Consider the following 19,054-nt stretch of genomic DNA (forward strand, 5'->3'; position numbering starts at 1 on the left):
ACTCCATTTATCAACTCTGGAAGAGAAAAAAAAGTGCCAACAAGCCGGTATAGTAGCATCTAGCGGATATATTTGCTCTTTTTCTTGCATTATAGATAAATGCACCATGGAGACCCCCCAGTATTTGGGACAAGGGAGAAGAGCTTAAATATTTATGCCTAAGCCTCCAGAGGCCCACTATTAGTAGTAAAATGTTTTACTTTCTGGGGCTGTCACTCTGCTCCGGCTCCCATTAACAACAGGGCTGACAGGGACCTCTGGGTCAAACACTTTGAGGCAACAAAAGGCCCTGATGAAATCACTCAGTGAGACCCAAATTACTTCTGTGTCATTGCTGAACAATATTTTCTCCCCAAAGCATTCCTCCTTCTGTTAACGCCATGACCCCTTCCACTGCATATGGAAAGGATTGTTTGTCTATAACACTGGGGGATGGAGATGAGGAGAAGTTCATGGACAATGTTTCTGGCTGTGTTAGCCCCCCACAAGCAGCGAGACTCCCCACCCTCTGTTTTGTTGTGCTTTGTGAAAAAAGTTGATAAAAACAGGTTGTAAATGGAGATGGGCAGTTGGAAATGAACATGTTGGGGTGGAGCAGTGAAGCGAGAAATCCAAATATACAAGACCTCAAAGAAAACTGGCAAAAGCAGAGAGAGAAGCCTCGGGGATGTTGTGTAGAAAGCATTCAAACAGCAGGAACAATTGATGATTGAGATAATTGTCCAATAATTTTACATTTAATGTTGAGATTGCTGGATGGGCTTTTGTAAAAATTTATAATTAATATTTTCACTTAATTTTAAATTGAAGTAATTTTTTTACTCTATGTTGGCCCAAAAATAAAAATAAAAAAAATGTCTAAATATTAGGTTCACCAGACAGAAAGTATAATATGTGGTGCAAAAAATAAAGAAGAAGGAAAAAGAAAGCAAAGTCTAAATTCAATATTTGCTAAGTCTCTGTTTGTTATGAACTTAACTATTAACAAGATCTAATAAAGTATACTAAGATCTTTAGGAAATCCCTCAAGCTGTATCAACATACACATGGATATCATCCTAAAAGGAAGATTGACAGTTGAAGTCTGCTTTCAGAGAGCTACATAGAGTAACGTTAAAGAGTGGCACAATTGGATGAGCTGCAAACAGTATCAGAAAGGCCTGGAAAGGAATGAGCAGGCAGGGAAGCTTCAAATCCCCTCTCAGCCCTAAGTGGGTGGTCCTTTCACTGTGGGTAACTGTGTAGTCGCCAGGCATTCGCACGGAGGTTTTGAGGAGGACTGGCTCTCCAGACGCAACATTCAGCGTCCCAGGCCCATACATCCACAGAATTAGATTCATGCTACACTGACTTTATTTAAGCTAAGAGTCCTGGCAGTGGCCGCATTAAATGACAGCCAGTTCTCTGGGCCTTTTCTCTGGATTAAAGGATGATTCAGGAGAGGAAGGCAGAATGGCTTAAGAAAGAATTCACTCAGGGAGAAAGAAGTCCATAGTTTATCTGAAAAAAGTAACTGAGACCTGCAGAGGTTGCCAAAGTATATTGAACACTGTGGACATGTGTGAAGATTGACAGCGAAATATGCTGTAGTTTTCTCTCCATACCAGTTTATGTGTGTTAAAATATTTCAAAATAAAATACAATCATGTGAAAGTCATCTAAAACTTAACAAAGTTAGGCAATTACAGTTGCAACACACAACTGTTCACTGCTTTGCAACGTGTAATTCAGTGATTAAATTACATTTGTATCCAGATATTTAATATTAAACATACTCATCTGGTTTCTCTTTTACAAAAGCTGTTATGTGGTTCTTGAAAACCACAGGATCAAATAATAAATGTTAAAAATTTTCTTCACTAATTTCATAAAATTCATAAATTTTTCAGTCAAGCATCTTTAATTTCCTATATACCTTCACAAATCTTTAAATCAGATAAGTTAAAAAATAGGATTAAAAAACAAATAAACCAATTAAAAGGTCAAAATAAACCAATAATTGTATTCTTTTTCCAATCACAATCAATAATCATCAAAGCTTTTTCTGTCAAAAATTCACCTAACTTACTGTAGATATTATAATGTTGATGAAAAAAACAAACAAACCTCATATTTAGATTGTTTCAGGGCCACTATTACTCTAATAGGTAATATTCGAGTGCCACCCAGGCCTGGGAATAAAAGCCAACAGCCTCCACGCCAAGCACATGAGAACTGTTTAAGTTGGCCCCACAAGTCATACATTTGAATGATTTCAAAGAGATCTCCAATTAAAAGCTACAAACATGTCTTTGGAATGCGAACTAACACAATTAAAAGTGCTTCATGAGTGTATTAGAGGAATAAGTTGTGAATTAGCACTTTGAATACACAAGGCTGTTTTCATTCCCGAACCCTTTCACTCATTCAAGAAGTAGAGGGAAAGAGGTCTTTTTGAAGTCAGCCGGTTCTCTTTCTTTTTTTCTTTCTCCAAGCAAAAGAAGATTGAGTCAGCCTAATCTGCTTCTTGTACATTTGAATGTCTTCTGCAAAGAGCTCATCCTGGCTGCTTGATAAAGGCCCAGGTGCAGAGACAGTGGCCGTGCCTAACTTCGTCTCTGTGGGGGCTGTAAATCACTGGGAGGGGGGAAGCCCACCCTTTGAAGATACAAGCTTACTTTCCCGGCTGATTTGTGGCCAGAAGGGCAAGCCCTTTTCCAGCCCTGCACAACGCTCTCGCCAAACCGGAGAGGGTGTCAGAAGGAGCTAGACACATAACTCGCCGATATGCTCGAGGACCCTCAATCAGGCTGCACAACACACACTCCATGCAGTACGAAGCAGGGCTCCTGACTGTCAAAGGTCAAGTGGAAGGAGACTCGGGTGACACCATGGGGATTTAGTCGCCGTCGGAAAAATCGTATGCAAACAAAAATGTTTACTTTCCTCTTATGAGAAACATTGATAATGACTAAGTGTTAAGAACTGCTGAGTTGCAGCAGGAAGAGCCTTTTGGACAAGTAAAATACAAGTCATAACTCTCTTTTTGCCACTCCACTAACGAATAAAACATAAGACAAAGCTGTGAGTCTGTGACCTTTACACTGTATACTTACTTAACATGTGAATCGTAAATAAGGCTTGTAATTGATTCACTGCTCCGGGGCCCAGACATAGTGTCAATCATCTTGCATTAAGGCATTTTCCACAAGATGCTCATCATCAAACTGGTATGAATAAACAACACGAGAACAAGCTGCGGTGTTGAGAGAATGGTATTTAAGATACCACATGTTTAAAAAAAAGAGTTGTGTTTTTTTTTTTTGGCGTATTTTCTTGTCCAGCTCTTTGGTATTTTGGCTTTACAACAAGGCCAGTAATCCATGACACACACATACACACACTGGCCCTGCTTTTCATTTGTCCACTACAGTGCCATCTAATGATACCAAAGAAAAGAAATTAGCGGACCGTTGCACGCTCCCTTTGACTGAGTCATTAAGGTGGCCAGTGAGGAGCTAAAACTGAGCCCTGTGTAGCTTACTGCAACACACAGGCTTGCATTCCTCTGTTTGTTATTTAGATCCTTATTTACACTTGTTGTCAGAGACAGGCTGGAAGCACAGCAGTGGCTTCCTCCATGGGCCGGATAACAATGAGCTGTAGGGAGCAGCCCAGCGAGGCATTTAGCCCGGCCCTGCCCCGTCTCGAGAAGAAGGGGAGAGGAAAGTTTACTGCCTGTGATTCAGAAACTTTCACTCCCCACACATCCAGCCTTCCTGTCCTGCTGATATCTGCCCGACAGTTCGGATATCACACTGTCAAGTGGACGAGTTTCATTTCATGTCTAAAGCAAGTGAACATTTCCCCTTTAGGTTACTCTGAAATCAGAGTTATAGCAACCCAAAGTCTAACTGGTCTAACTTTAATAGGAATAAATTACTTGAAGTGGCTCATTCTCCACATCTGCTCTACTTTGCAGTCTACAGAAAAGAAAGATGGATGCAGCAAACCAACTGATGTTCATTTGTGGTTCTTAAAGTGCTGCCCTTGCTCTTTCATCACATTTCATCATTCTGCGCGTTTGCTAATGAATTTAATGACCCAAAAAAAAAGTAGAAAATGAGAGGAACACCACTTTTTCAATGCATCATCACAAAAACTGCCACACAAACTGGGGCTTCTGCGCAGACAGTTTTTGGAAACTCAACTCGAAGATGATCCAACTGTTTGGGAAACCAATACCATGCCAAGAATAAATCCGTGTTTCGTGTAATGGTGAAATATTCTGCAGCAGGTTAATTTCAAGAAGAAGAAAAAAAGAGTCAACGTGAGATAAAATAATTGTAGCTAGAGGAGCCACAGAGCCTTGAAAGCTTGTTTAATGACGGTATATTACATCATTCCTAAAGAACCTCATTTCTCAAGAGCATTGGTGACTCTTCTCATCGCTACAATTTAGATTAATGAAGTGTGCAACGTATGATAAGAGTACACAAAAATCACAGTTTAAAATAAGTGTTATCTGAGCCTTGTATGGGTGTGCGCACCCATTGTAACCTTTTTGTTTGGCGACTTCCTGAGAAGACAAGCAGTGTGTTTGGAGGTATCAGCAGCTGTGTGCTACGTGCCTCTGATCCAAGCAGCTATTGACTTCCTGAGATTTGAATTAATTACTTGCTTCACAAGAGAAACTGGATTGCAGTGGAACCCCCTAAGAAGTCCACTCATTCTTAGGAAACTGCCCCATGGACTTGCAGATGGTTTCACTGAGATGTGCTTTCCCATAGAGAACAATTATACAGGGGATTGTGGTGCTGGCATAAACCTGGAGCACACAGTCTCCATTCTGAACATTTCAAAACAGCCATAGGGGAGGTTTGTGACTTAACATAAATTAGACCACCAGGGAATGGGGAGATCTGAAGTGGCGGAAGGGCAATATTGCAGATAAATGCACTGTGCTGAGAGCTTCTGCACCACAGAAGAAACAGAAAATGATACTGTGACACCTCAGAATCAGATAATAACCACATTAAAGCCTTTTAATGTTTGACAAACTTGATCACCGCAACCTTTTCCGTAAACATAACCTGATGCTATGCTGGTTTAGTCAGTTCCTCCTCTGTTTGTTTTTCAGTCTTAGAAAGGAAACAACAATGAGAGCAATTAATGACACGAAGAAACAATTACAGTTGGTACTTTTGAGGCTTGTGTGTTAGTCTGTAATGGTTTAAGTTGCTGCTGCGTTTGTATTCGACTTACTTTCAATTGGCCTTGTGTTTGGTCTTGTTAGTGCCACCGGCCTGGTGAAGAGTACACTTCAGCTGTGATGAAGTATCCAGGAACGCTGAGGTTACCAGTGGCTGCTAATTAACCTCACATTGTGTTCACTAACAAAGAAACAAAGGAACAAAGTGGAATTTCAATGCAGGAGATTATCACAATCACAATGAGAGCACTGCCGGATCATGCACTTGATAGGGATTTTCACACTGGCCAGGACAACATGAGATTAGATCAAAGACAGATGAAGTTACATTAACAAAACAATGCAGCCTTGTTATGCAATAACAAGCAGCCATCTGGGCCTTCTCTGGGATAGGAAAGCGCTCTGAGTGCGCAGCAGCTACACCAGAATGATACGTCTTCCTCAGCAACTTCTGCAAGATTGTATTTGATTGTGAGAACTTTATTGCGGCTTTGTTCTGACAGAGAGGAGGTAGCATCCTTCCTCAAACACATCAAGACAAAGAGGAAACGGGCTGTGTGTTCTTTGGCTGGTTATTGTTGCCTCTGTTTCTGTCCCACTGGCTGAATGGCAATTACTGCTGACTTCCTATCCAGCACGGAACCCGAGCCCGCTGAGGGTGCCCTGACCCTGCAGTATCCAGAGGGGAGAGACAGGAGCTGTCAAAACTCACACCTCTCCCTGCTCCCGTGGGGAGTGCTCCTCCAGCTGCTGCCCCACAGGGCCCTGCTGCACACTCCTGCTAATCAGCTCCATCTCATCTCTGGAAGGAACTGGCCCCAAGTGGATGTAGGCCCCTTTTCTCACCTCTGCTATCTCGTGCACCTTTGAAGTCCTGTGTAAGTGTTAGTTTATGGCTGGAGAGGGTACGATAAGATCCCATGGAAAGGTGATGAATTAGCTTTTCGTCCCACATTTAAAAGGGGAAATAGCAGGCTGCTAAAATCCACAGAATCTATTACAGTTCTAGCACCTAACAGCTAAAGCACTTGAGAACCAAAACATTGTAGTGTCAAATCTGTTAAGTACCTTCATTAAAGCGGCTTGTTTGTATTTAGTTGGCTTCCCACACTGAGGTTCTGCACGAACAAGCATTTGGTCAGACACTAGCTTCTTTGAATTAAAAAAATCAATAGAATTATCAAATACCCTGAAAGTGTAACAGATTTACCAGACAAGCCGGGACAGAGCAGACACTTATAGCTCTCAGAACACACCCTTGACAGGCATGCTAATAAACACTGCGGAATAAAATCGGGTTCATCATCAAATAACGCAATGGAATTAGACACCTATGGACACAGCAAAAAGAGTCAAATTCTTCAATTTTAACCATTTGCTCAATCCACTTTAACGATCAAATTTAGAAGTCCATACGAGTCAAATGTTAAATGTAATGGCTGGAGGTCGACAAGCTTGGAGCCTGAAGTTTGATGAATGCTTTTCTGTTGGTTGTCTCACCTTGTCTCAACCCGCCCTGTACTTTCACACACTCAGGAGCCAATAACAGGAGATCCATCTATGTACGGAGGCGGTATAGCGTTGCATCACCTATTGGAAAACGTATGAGTTACTGTCACTGCTTTGTGAAACCAGTGTCCTACCCAAATAAATCTAATGTTATTAGTCAAGTAATGTCAAGTTGGTTTTATTTATATAGTTAAAAATCACAGATTTGCCTTCAAGGGATTCACAATCTGTACAACATATGGCACTCTGTAACCAAAGACACTATTCAGATTGGGAAAAAGTCCACAAAAACAGTTAACTGCAGGAAAAACGGAAAAAATATCCTGAGCAACAGAGGAGGGATTACTGTTTGCAAAAAGGTATTTCCACTTAAAATTACATTTGGAAAAATGTTCCATGAATGTGAATTTGTATTCATAAAAACCTTGTTTATGCTGCTGACAGTGTCAGAGCAGGGAGTCTTTCATTTGCACCTCACACACCCTGTCTGTGACAATATGCATCCTTATCTTCACTAACAATTATCACCCCATTTCCCAGAACCATTACATCTTCTTTACGACACCTACTTCCATTAGAGAGCTTAAATTTCACTGTCTGCAGCTCAAGAATAGGCTCTAAAGCACAACTCTTCAAAATATATATCCCCTTATTTTTGTGATGGGCTGGGATAAGAACTGAGAACCTTTAAATTTATCACATAAAAAAAGTTCCATCACAGTTTATAAAACAGAATCTACGGCCTGCTGTAACTTCCTTGTAGCCGCTGTCTGCTGCAGCTCAGTGGAATTTCGCCGCTGCCACCCGCTGACATAATTTGTTTCACAGTCACCACCCAGCAGCATGAATCAGATGTTGACACTCTAATTTCATGCACACATGGGTGTTTGGCTGAGCCAGCCTTGAATGCTGGTGCATTCCCCTGCCTCTCCCTCCAGCTGCCCACTATACCTGCCCTTTGCCCTCAGACACAGCCATGTAATGTATTTAGCCTGGCAGTCACACATTATGACTGATGATTTAACCATATAGTCTCATTATGATACTGCGAGGACAGGAGTTTCACTTGTAGGATATTATTCCCAAACTGTATTTATGATGTCAAATAAAACAGATGAGTGAGCTCTGACATAAAAAAATCTTATGAATATTAAGATTTACTAGTAGTAGATTGTGTATGATTTATACAAAGGTTTGATAGACTCATAGTATGTCAGATATAAGCGTCTGGAACTAAGGATTTTCATTCACTAGCTCCATACTCACCCGTCATCATGTTGCTCTATTTACCACTAAAATAAATCTGTTTACCATGGTCCACAGCTCCATCTGAAAATATTTGTTTTACTTTGTTGTTTTTATAAAAACTACATGTACTTGCAAGAAATAAAAAAATATAGCCAGTAGCCACGCTTCAGAACGTGAAAGGCTTGTCAAGGATTGACACATTTGCAGAGCATAATTAATGCACGTTTTGTCTATCAGTGATTATTTTTTGCTTCTTTTAAAAGTCAGCACTGACAGTCCGCTTATGGGAGAGAAGAGGAGCTACCTGGTGGTGTTTGTGCATGTCCTCATTCTGTCAGCTCAAAGATCCAGCATAGACTATTTTCAACACTAGTGACCAGCAGGATAACTGTGAACATAAATGCCAAAAAAAAGAAGAAAAAAAGGTGAGGGCAATTCCCAATATCGCTCCTTCACAACAAATCTGACAGCTTCTCTTATGAGTGAGCATAAATCCACAAGATAAACTCAAAAACAAATAAGTTGTTTGTGTGCAGTGGAAGCTGGATAACTGCCTGGGTTTTTGCTTCCTCCTGACAAATATCCAAACAATAAACACATAGTAAATAACACCACCCTGTCCATATCAGCTCCCTACTTGAGGTTAAGTTGAGTTTATTGCGGAGGCCACTGCCTGCATGCATTAAGCAAATCATAAATTATACATGCTAATTACCTAGGGCCTCCACTTTAATGAATTATTTTAATTAAACTACAACATTGGGGTTTTGCATGTGGTCTATATTTCATCCCCTGCCTAAGATGACCTTCTTCTTTGTCTAAGTGGAACATAGTTGAGAGAACAAGGACAATGCAGGCTTGGATTATACAACAGTTCAGTTCATACTGATGCTGCTGAACTGTGGAAGATACTGTATGTATAATGGACTGAAATGGCAAGAACAGATTTTATTTGTATTACGGAAGGAAAGAAAGGCTCAGGAGCAGGTAGGAGGAAAGATTCTGGGACCATGTTTGCAGATAAAAAAAAAAAAAAAAACTTGGTCTGTCAGAAACTGTTATTGTTTCAGGAGTTTTATTCAGAAAAAATGTGTGTTTTCCAGACTATTTATTTCAATTTCATGAGTGTCAGGGTGTCAGAGAGGAGATTCCTATAGCAAGGTCTAGTAAGTGTTTCCTCTCTTTCCCACCTGTTACATCATTTTTAATGCCAGTAGTTTTACACTTTATCCTTTTAATTGTTAAATTAATTTGCATTGTTTGTTTCTTTGAACATTGTTTGCAGGAAAAGCGGAAGGTGTTCACTTTAATTGTAAAGGGAAATTGAGTGCAAGCCAACAACGCCTTCCTTTTGTTTTTCAAGATTGACTTCATACCATTGATGTTCAACATTCAACTACAGGGTGGCAGGTTGTTGTTACTTTTTAGATGCAATTTGCATTTGAATATTGTATTTCTGCTCCAAAGTAGCATATAATACATCAAATAAAAACTTTTGGTTATTGTCACATTTCACATTCTGGGATGACTTTAAAATGAATTACTTTTTATTCCCAAAATTTATTTTCATACATTCATCTATATATTATAGATAGACACTTGTAACACTGCAATAAATATGCTACCAAATAAGACAAAAGTTCACTGAAATCCAAGTTAAAAAAAGATTGCACAAGAATAAATATGTAGTAAATATATATTATTATATATATATATTATGATGTTACTTTTTTATGGGACACATTTGTTGCTGGATTTAATCACCGCAAGGTGCTGAATGAAAAAGTTACAAATGTTTGTTAATGTGGTTTTAATGTATTTGCAAGGACAAAGCCGGAAAAAGAATAAAATCAGATTCAAAATTAAAGCTTGTAATCTGGCGTTGCAGTTTCAATACATTTAATCATCCAGAGTCAGAATTAATGTTAACACACACAAATGCACAAAGTGGGGAGGAAAAAAAAAAAACTAACACTGTTGTCCAAACAGTCCATGGGGGAGGGGTGGATTTAAATTCCAAAAGGGTCTTGCAGCTCGTTTCCTAGTTCCCCAGTCAGCAATGTGTTTGTGAAAAATCAGTCTTTTTGTCTTGCTGAAAAAAAGGCTAAATCTACATTGGTGGCCCAGTCTAAGTTTGCTATTCTTTGCACTTTCAATTCAAGTGAATGAGGGAGAATGAAGTGGCCCGAGACCCTTTATTTGATCTACTCGATTGCATAAAGTGACGGAATTCTAATGTATTTGTTTAATACCCCGAAATAGGCTGTTGCTTTCTATAGGGGAGGCAGATAAAGCGCGTTATTTTAATTTTAAAAACTGATCGAATAAAAGAAAGAGAACTATATTTTGCGGTTCCTTTAGATATCTCTCTGTCCGTATTTATATAAAACCTGTTGAATAAAATTCCCCCAGAAAAACGTGTAAACGCTCCAAATAGTCGGTTGCACGGAGGGGAGGAAAAAAAAATCAACATGACACTTTAAATTCCCTCTGTAACATTTGGAAGTCGAGGATATGTAACAATATGAATTCGGACACTGTATGCAGCTTTTCTTAATGTTTATTGTTGGGCTTAATTGTGTTTGGCCTACAGCTTGATGAATGAGCCCAGTTGTCTGCGCTGTGACCATGGCATCGCAACTCCATGCATCCTAATCGACTGCACGATTCATTTCTCTCCCCACTGCCACTCTGCAACTCTCACACTCTGAAAACATACAGGTCTGGATAGAAGACATATCAAAGTAGTATTATTATTAGTATTATTAGTAATAATATTGTTAGTAATAATAAAATATTGAAGAGTGATATTCGATTAAAAAAAGATGTTCTGCCAGTTGAATAATAACTGTAATACTGTGTAGTAGTAGTAGTAGTAATAATAATAATAATAATAATAATAACAATAATAATACGTGACATTATCTTTGATTAAATCTTCGGAAACATTTTTGATTGTTTACTTCACTTTTAATGAGAAAATATTTCGATGACCAGCTTTTTTTTTTTCCAATTCATTGCAGACTGTTTGCACACTTTTCGAAAGCACGCATGCTTGCAAAAAATAAACAAACAAAAACAACAACAGTAACAACAACAGTAACAACACAATTTTTTTTTAGAATGCATGCTTTACCTAAAAAAAAGTACAAATTTACAGCATCTGATACACATGGTCACCACAGCCTTTTAAATAAAATGCTTCACAGAACATTTTCTGGAAAATAGATATCTAAAACATAAAACTAAAAAGTGCATTTTACAACATTTCAGTATCAGTTATTTGCAATATTCACATCTTGCATTTTGAGGACGTCTCACAATACTAGTTTTCCATTTTGAAAAAATTTCAGTTTGCTTTCTTTTTTTACAGGGATGGTAAGAACAAATCTAAATCCTATTCCTATTTGGTATACCCTTACCCATCATTCCAGTATTAAAAGCAAACAAAAACACAGAGCCATTGCCTCGCAATTTCATTGACATTACAGTGGTCACACGGAAACGGTGCAAAAGGTTTGCTATTTGATCAAACGGAACGACTGCCACGGGAATTACAAGCACTTAAAAAATCAGAGTTGATGGTGCCAAAGCAAACTTCCCCTGGTTCCCCTCCGTGGCTCCACTTTCAACACTCACATTTCACAATAAACTGAAAAATAGAACTATCAAATAATTTATATTTTCAAGAGCAATACTTCGCTGTGCGATTCTGTGCTGGACTTCTATGACAATTTAAAGCGACACATTCAACACATACACAAATAAATCGATATGCAACTGCAACTCGCCTTGATAGTTTCCGACGACAGAAAATATAAACTTTGGAATTGGTAAAAGGGGGGCCTGGGAGCCAGCCAGCAGTTCGTGTTACTTGGGAAAGTTGAGCTGGTCAGTGCACAGCCACAGACTGCAGTGTGGAGGGGCTCGTCAGAGTCTCGCTCGGGGTCGCGGGGCTGCTTTGGCTCGTCGCTGTCTGTGGGGACGTCGGGCTCAGAGACTGTGGAGAGTTTGATAGAAACGCGGGGATGTGTGGAGGTAGCGCCGAGAAACCGGCCATGGAGGTCGGGGTGGGCTTGATTGGCACAGGAATAGCCGGTAAGGACTGTCCCCCGTGACACAGGGACTTGATGGGCATGCCATAGGCACTGTAGTCGCCGCTTGCCATGGAGATTGGGGCCGCCGTGTCAATCACGCTGGTGTTGTACATGTGGGGCCAGGCTGTCGTCAGCTGGTTGTGGAGCGGGTACCCGGCAGACATAGACTGCATGGTGGAGAAAGCCAGACTTCCCGGGACCTTGTACTCTCTGGCGATGATGTTCTCGATGGCGAAGGGGTGCTTAAAAGTTGACGACTGAGACACTCCGAGGTTGTAAGTTGACATTTGGGGAAGGTGTGTGCCAGTGGCTGCCAGGGCGCTCAGTCTCAGCTTGGCTTGCTGCTGGAGGTAATGGGCAGCATCCGATTGCTTACTCGGAGCCAAGTGATCGGATGAAGTCAACACTTTGAACCTTTTGCGGCGTCTCAAGAAACTTCCATTCTCAAACATGTCCCCGCAGCTGGGGTGCAGAGCCCAGAAACTGCCCTTACCTGGCTGATCTGGGCGCCGGGGGATTTTAATAAAGCAGTCGTTGAAGGACAGGTTGTGCCGCAGAGAGTTTTGCCACCGCTGAGTGTTTTCTCTATAATAAGGGAACCTATCCATGATGAACTTGTAAATTTCACTGAGAGGCAGCATCTTCTCCGGGCAGCTCTGGATCGCCATGGCAGTGAGGGAGATGTAGGAGTAAGGTGGCTTCTGGTCGCTGTACGTGTTTCTCCCCGGACGAGGCATCCTCGATATTTTCAGGAAAGGAAAAAAAAAAAAAAAAGCAATAAAAAGTAGTCTCCCTTAATTCCTTGGCGAACGCTTGTCGCTCTTCATGAAAACAACCGCTGAGAAAAGTTTCAACACAAGCGAAGCCGGAGCAGCGTTGTGCGTAAAACAGCCAGGTTTGAGCGCCTCTGCAGTGTGCAGGCGGGCGGACGGTGCACATTTATGGAGTGACGGCCGCTGTAAGTCTTTCTTGCAAAGTAAGTCAGCTTGTCCCGCTAGCAGAGCTGAATAGACTTCATTTGGCGTCCTTGATAAGACGAGCTAAGTGGATGCCTCCATGGCCTTCCTCTAACCATCTGATAGTTTTATGTAGTGACATGAGCAGAAAAGACCCCTGTAGAGGCGCTCCATTAATGTGCCACCTCTTTGCTATCACATGACAATTGCCATGGGAGGAGGGGGCTGGGAGGAAGGCATAATCTGGTTTCATTTACACCTATTTACATGGACACCTTGGGCCAATGGAAATCATTTCCATTTGAAGACAGAAAAAGGGGTGAAAAGGCTCGGCAACCGGAATTGAACTGCGATGGCACTCAGTGTGTGAAGGTATGCGCTAAATACTTCTTCAACGGACTTTACAGTTACAATTCACAAGTAGATATTATGGAGTGTGGATGAACATGTAAATGATTTTATCTTATTGTAATTTAATGATTTTCTGTCATAAAATCGGCTTAACGACCTGTGCTGTTGGCAGATGTTTATTATATATTATCTAAACATGGATTTATTAAAAAAATACTCCTGTCTGCAGTGGTGTGTGTACAGTACTTAAAGTGTGTCATGCATGCTGCTAACCCGTTTTAAAGGTGTGGATTTGAATGAAAACGTCAGCTGATTTTACTGATAAAATATTGCGAAAAGATCCATGTTGCTTTTTCTTCTACCTTAATCACAGTCTAATATTGTTTACGGAATTCAATACAAAATAATTAGCCATGAGCAAGTTTGTTGATGAGCCGGCTATTAGTTTTTCTCAGCGAATTTCGCCCAGAGCTGAGCGAAAGGAAGTAGACGATATGAAAACATCAACACAATGCAAACAACGTTATTCAAACTGAAACTTCATGAGGCAATCGGCTCTATTGTGTTTATGTAAAGAAGATTCAAAAGTACTTCAGAAATGCAAATAAACCCTTGAGGATGGTGTGGTGAAAACTGTATAAAATATCCATAAGTCAATTATATGAATGTGAAAACCAAATGGGAAGCCTATTTTGAGCTATTGCTATTCAAGCTTTTGGCCAGGGCCACCTTTCCGCTTGGAGGGTTTGCAATGCCAAGGACCACACACACGCAGATTTGCTCATAATTTATGCTAATTTCCCCCCATAAATCCACAATGCACCCCATCACCAGTCTGACGGATTACGAAAAGAATCGCATTGCGGGGGACACCGAGCAATTTTCACCCAGAAACCGGAGCAGGTTGAAGAAGAGTGTCCTCCCTGCTGTATGAGGACTGTATAACAATCTAAAACCCCTGAATCAATACAAAAAGAAAAGGAAAAGAAAAAAAAGGCTATTCCGTAGAAATTATCTAATTATAGTAAATGTGCTAAAAGCTTTAATTTACCAGGCTGAGCTATTATTCCAGAAAAAAATATAAACTGGTAAAAAAAGTCACTTTTTTTTTTTTAATGTCAAGTCTGAAACTTCCAGCTGTAGTTTCACTATTTTTCCCTGCAGAGTGCCTTTTTAACACCTGTCATTTCCCATTAATGTTCAGCTGAAAAGGTTTTGTCCAAAAGGAAGTGGCCCAGTCGACCCATCTCAAACACCGCGGATAATGACAACACACTGCCAAGTACCAAACATCTTCTGACATCCAAGCCCATTCATTCATTCACACATTAGAAAATACATATTATATTACTGGCGCTCATTCAGATTGCTATGTCTGTGCACACAAGGCGTTGGCTTTGTAATTCACATAGTTTGTTACGTGCAATAATTATGATTGTGAAATGTGATTAATATGAGCTATTAAAACCGCGCTGCTGATACTGAGGCGCGCAGCAAATCATTTGGGATTTTTATTTTTTACGCATGACTCTTTATCTCACACTGTCTTCTTGCAATGTCTTTATTTGTTTCATGTTTGCATTGCAACTTACTTGCTGCCAAGCCAGTTTGTTGCTTTGCAAGTTAACCTGCAAACACATCGCATTAACCAGCCGAGCCACAAGAGGAGAAGTAAGAGTATTTTTTCTCTCCTCTCCTCTCCTCTCCTCTCACACACAGACGGTGTGGCTTTTTGAGCTTCAGGGTTATGGGATATTGGTAGGCCTTTTGTCCCTGTCGAATGCACACACTGAAAATACCACCATGACTCTGAATCTGAATAGGGTTTTTAGCTGCTCCCAAACTGCTGAGTTCAAGCAGCAGTAGATCAAGTCTGCACTATGTTTGGTCATTTGTAGAAACCCGAACAAAGGTTGGGATAAGCCAAATTGCATTGCACTTGTGAACCGTGCCTCAGCCTGAAGTATCCTTTATAGCAGGAGGGGACCAAGAACAATTTTGTGTGAGCTTTAAAAAAAAAGAGGAGCGAAAACAAAGGGCACTTTCTGAAACATCTTAAAGTAGAGTAGTGAGGCGTGACATTCCCAGGGTTACGAGACACAAAAGCTGAGGTCATGGGGATGAAAAAGAGAATCAAACAGCCACTTTCACACGTCTGCCCTCCTCTGCTGCACCCCCGAACACAATAGGAAACAAATGTTGTTAAAAGAGGATCGATGCCATTCATCCTAAAGCAGCGAATGATAGCCAAACAATATTGTCACACTGAATCGAGTTGAGATATGCTGCCACCCAGACCTGCGGAGAAGGAGGGAGAAAAAAAAATTGCCTTTCAGGGAACGATTAAGAGAAATTTAAAGCTGATGCTCGTTACGCAGCAAAACACGTATTCAAGGGATGATGCGCAAAGTTGAAAATGCTCCAAATAATGCACAATTGATCCGGATTACAACTTTTATTTAAAATTGGATGTCTCTTTAAATGCATTTTTTTCTTCATATTTTTTTAGGCTTTATTTTTATGATTTAAATCGTCTATCACTGTTTTTAAAGTTTATCGTTGGACTTTCTACAGAGCATTACGCTCTGACCGCAGGCAGTGTGTATCCAGGCCACCAATCAACCCATAAATAGACAAATCACTCGCTAGAGGTGAACAAATTCGCGTTTTTAAGACAAACATTTAAAATCCCGTTGAATTATGGGTGTAAATTACCGCAATTTTCTATTGGAGTCGTTTAAATTTTTGCCACGCGGATTATCATTAGCAGGCCTGTAGACTTAAGAGGGATTTGTCATCTACCTGCAGCCTCCGCGTTAAAGACACGTTCAGTGGGAAGCAATGTATAGTTTGCTGTCTGCTGCAAACTGTGACTCTCCAAACCCAACCAATAGGCCTGTGCCACTAATTAAGTCCGTGGTGATTTCAGCCCCCCAGAGATGTTTTACGGTGCAATTAAGGACGCGCTGATGATAAGGTATGAATATTCAGCAGAATGACAATTAATTAGCAGACAGAGGGCTCTCACAGCAACCTCCTCAATGGCAAATTTAGCCTATATGACGGGATACTCACACTACTTAAAGGCCATCTTCACATGCTGCCCCTTCAATATGTTTTTTTTTTTTTTTTCCCCCAGAATAATGAAATCCGAATTAAAGAATCAATCTCTGTGTTCGAAAATATGAATGGTGATATCATTATATGGTGTGTTTTTTGTTGTTGTTGTTTTCTTGTTTATGTTGTCAAACAGCGGGATTATGGTCCTCGCAGCAGACCGCTCCATTAGTTGTTTCTGGGTGACATCAGAGGGAGTACCTGGAAGAAGACCTCAGGACATTTACAACATATGCTCGGATTAAGCTTAATGGTCTAATTACATAAATTAGGCATTCATTATACTGCACATCATCTGTAACAGATATCTCAATTGTACTGAGGCCGGAATTTATAATTAAATTTGTCTGTGAACAGTTTCATCCAATTAAACACTGAAAGACATGAGAAAAGGAAAAAAATGTAGACCAATATAGACCTATTTTTTATCCAGGACATCAAGATCTTTTTTATTTTTGTTTTATAATTTTATTTTATTCTATTTTATTATTTTGGACCACTTTTTTTTTCTCAGTAGCAGTTTCACCCTGTGACCATCAGATGGGGACAGGCTCTGTTACTGTGACTTACTAGTTATTCTGATGATCTTATATCATTTTATATGCCTTGAGTATAATCACATCAGTCACAGATGTTGGATATCTATCTATCTATCTATCTATCTATCTATCTATCTATCTATCTATCTATCTATCTATCTATCTATCTATCTATCTATCTATCTATCTACTGTATTACTATGAAATTGTGTCTGCAGGCGCATGTAAGTGTGTGCCTGTGTGTGTGTAGGAGGGGTGTCCCAGTTCATTGACTCCATATGGTGAGAAACAGCAGGACTGATGAGTGTACTACCTAAGGTCCGTGTTTGTGCTGTCGACTGTAACCAAAACAGAGGCTCCTGACCCCCCCCCTGCATAATTCATTACAGACAAGACAGTGCCGCTCACACTCTCATTTCATCATTTAGCTTTTGATGACAGATGACTTGGTGACAACAAATCATCCTATTAAACAACACATGATACTTAGCCAGCTGACAGATATAAAGAGGAAGGAGCAGAGAGCAAAAATAAAGTCACTGCAAAGATGGTGAGATGGAAAAAAATGTAAATGGGGCGAAAGATGAGAGGAGAAAACAGAATAACAATATGAGTCCGTTTCAATATTGAGAAGAAAATGCAAAAGCCTTCACTACTATACTATGTATTACTGTATAATGAACTAGTTTCATATGAACAATAATCATGGAAATTCTCAGTTACTGTATATATTGTTGTAAATGAGAGCATAATGCAATATTAAACAATGTGAGATCATAATATATTAACAACAAACTCAACAGAAGAGTGAACTTTCACCGTAAAGCAAAAAGATAAAAGGGCTATTATGCACAAAAAAAGTATGAATTAAAGTTCAATCACACACAAAGAATTACCTTTCACAAGGGATAAAAATAAGGTGGAAGGCTTTGAGATCTGTGCAGCTGCACAATGAGGAAAAGATCACATTATTGGAGGTATACCGGGTTTAGAGAGGGAGGATTTTAAAGCTCACACTCCACTGAACTGTCATTAAACACTGATGTACAACCCGACCAGATGACAGGTGACATATTAACTGGAGAGTATAAATGGATCAATACATTGGGTCACTTAAAGTCAAATATATAACCTCCTGAGGTCAGAGTTGTAGGTTTAACCTTAAACCCTTCACCTTTCCTTCTGTGCTTTACTTTCCTATTATCCTTTCATTGTGTTGATTATTAATGCTTAAAGGCAGTTATTATCTATTCAACTTTGACTGTTAGCCCCAAATTAATTACCAGGTTGTGAGGTGCGGGGATTGCAAAGGATAAAAAGCTTTGAACTCCAGGATCAATTCAGAGAAAGTTGACATTGTTGTTTGTTAGCCATGTCCTCGGCAACACCGCCAACACTTCTCTCCTTTGGGGGTTAGCGTGTAAGACGTCTAACTGAGGCAAATCCTTTTTATTGTGAGCTTGTGTGGTTGGAAGGCACGGTCCTTTGTGTGGCTCATGTTCATCCAGACCTTGGCAGTGATCAGAACGCACTTAACCAACTGGGACCAAATGAGGGGCATTTTGTTCTGTCTTTCATCTTATACATCAGGGAAATGCCTGGTCTCCAAGGATGGTGAACAGAGCCAAAGACCAGAACAACACAATACACAATAACAATACAGGAGTGTTTACAACACACACAAACAAAAACACATGGCTGATGCTGGTGACACCCACGGGGAAGGTAACAGAATGAAAAGATACCGCAGAAAATGTTAATAAAAAAGTTTGCAAACATAATCCATGTGTGGACATCCCGTTGTCAAAGTGAGACAAATTAGAACACCTAAATTCAGAACTATCAAGGTGGCTCTTACTATTGGCCTATTGCAGACATATCGGTATTGTATCGGTATCTGTATGGCATCCAATGTGTGCCAAGATGATAAAACATTTTTCCCCCAGTATATAATGCAAAATGCTTTTTTGCATTATTTTATTGGTTGACAATGTACATGTTAAATTATTTAACTTAAATATTCTTTAATAAAGTTATTTGTTTGAG

General features: G+C 40.0%; 1 protein-coding gene across 1 annotated transcript; it reads right to left on the minus strand.

The window, feature by feature from the left end:
• Positions 1-9,741: 9,741 nt before the first annotated feature.
• On the minus strand, positions 9,742-13,168 carry foxb1a (forkhead box B1a). The gene has a single exon (XM_051381710.1). The coding sequence runs from the start codon at positions 12,780-12,782 to the stop codon at positions 11,841-11,843; it is 942 nt and encodes a 313-aa protein (XP_051237670.1). The 5' UTR covers positions 12,783-13,168; the 3' UTR covers positions 9,742-11,840.
• Between the last annotated feature and the right edge of the window lie 5,886 nt (positions 13,169-19,054).

The sequence above is a fragment of the Dicentrarchus labrax genome, unplaced genomic scaffold, assembly GCF_905237075.1.
Source record: "Dicentrarchus labrax unplaced genomic scaffold, dlabrax2021, whole genome shotgun sequence".
Classification (NCBI taxonomy): domain Eukaryota; kingdom Metazoa; phylum Chordata; class Actinopteri; family Moronidae; genus Dicentrarchus; species Dicentrarchus labrax.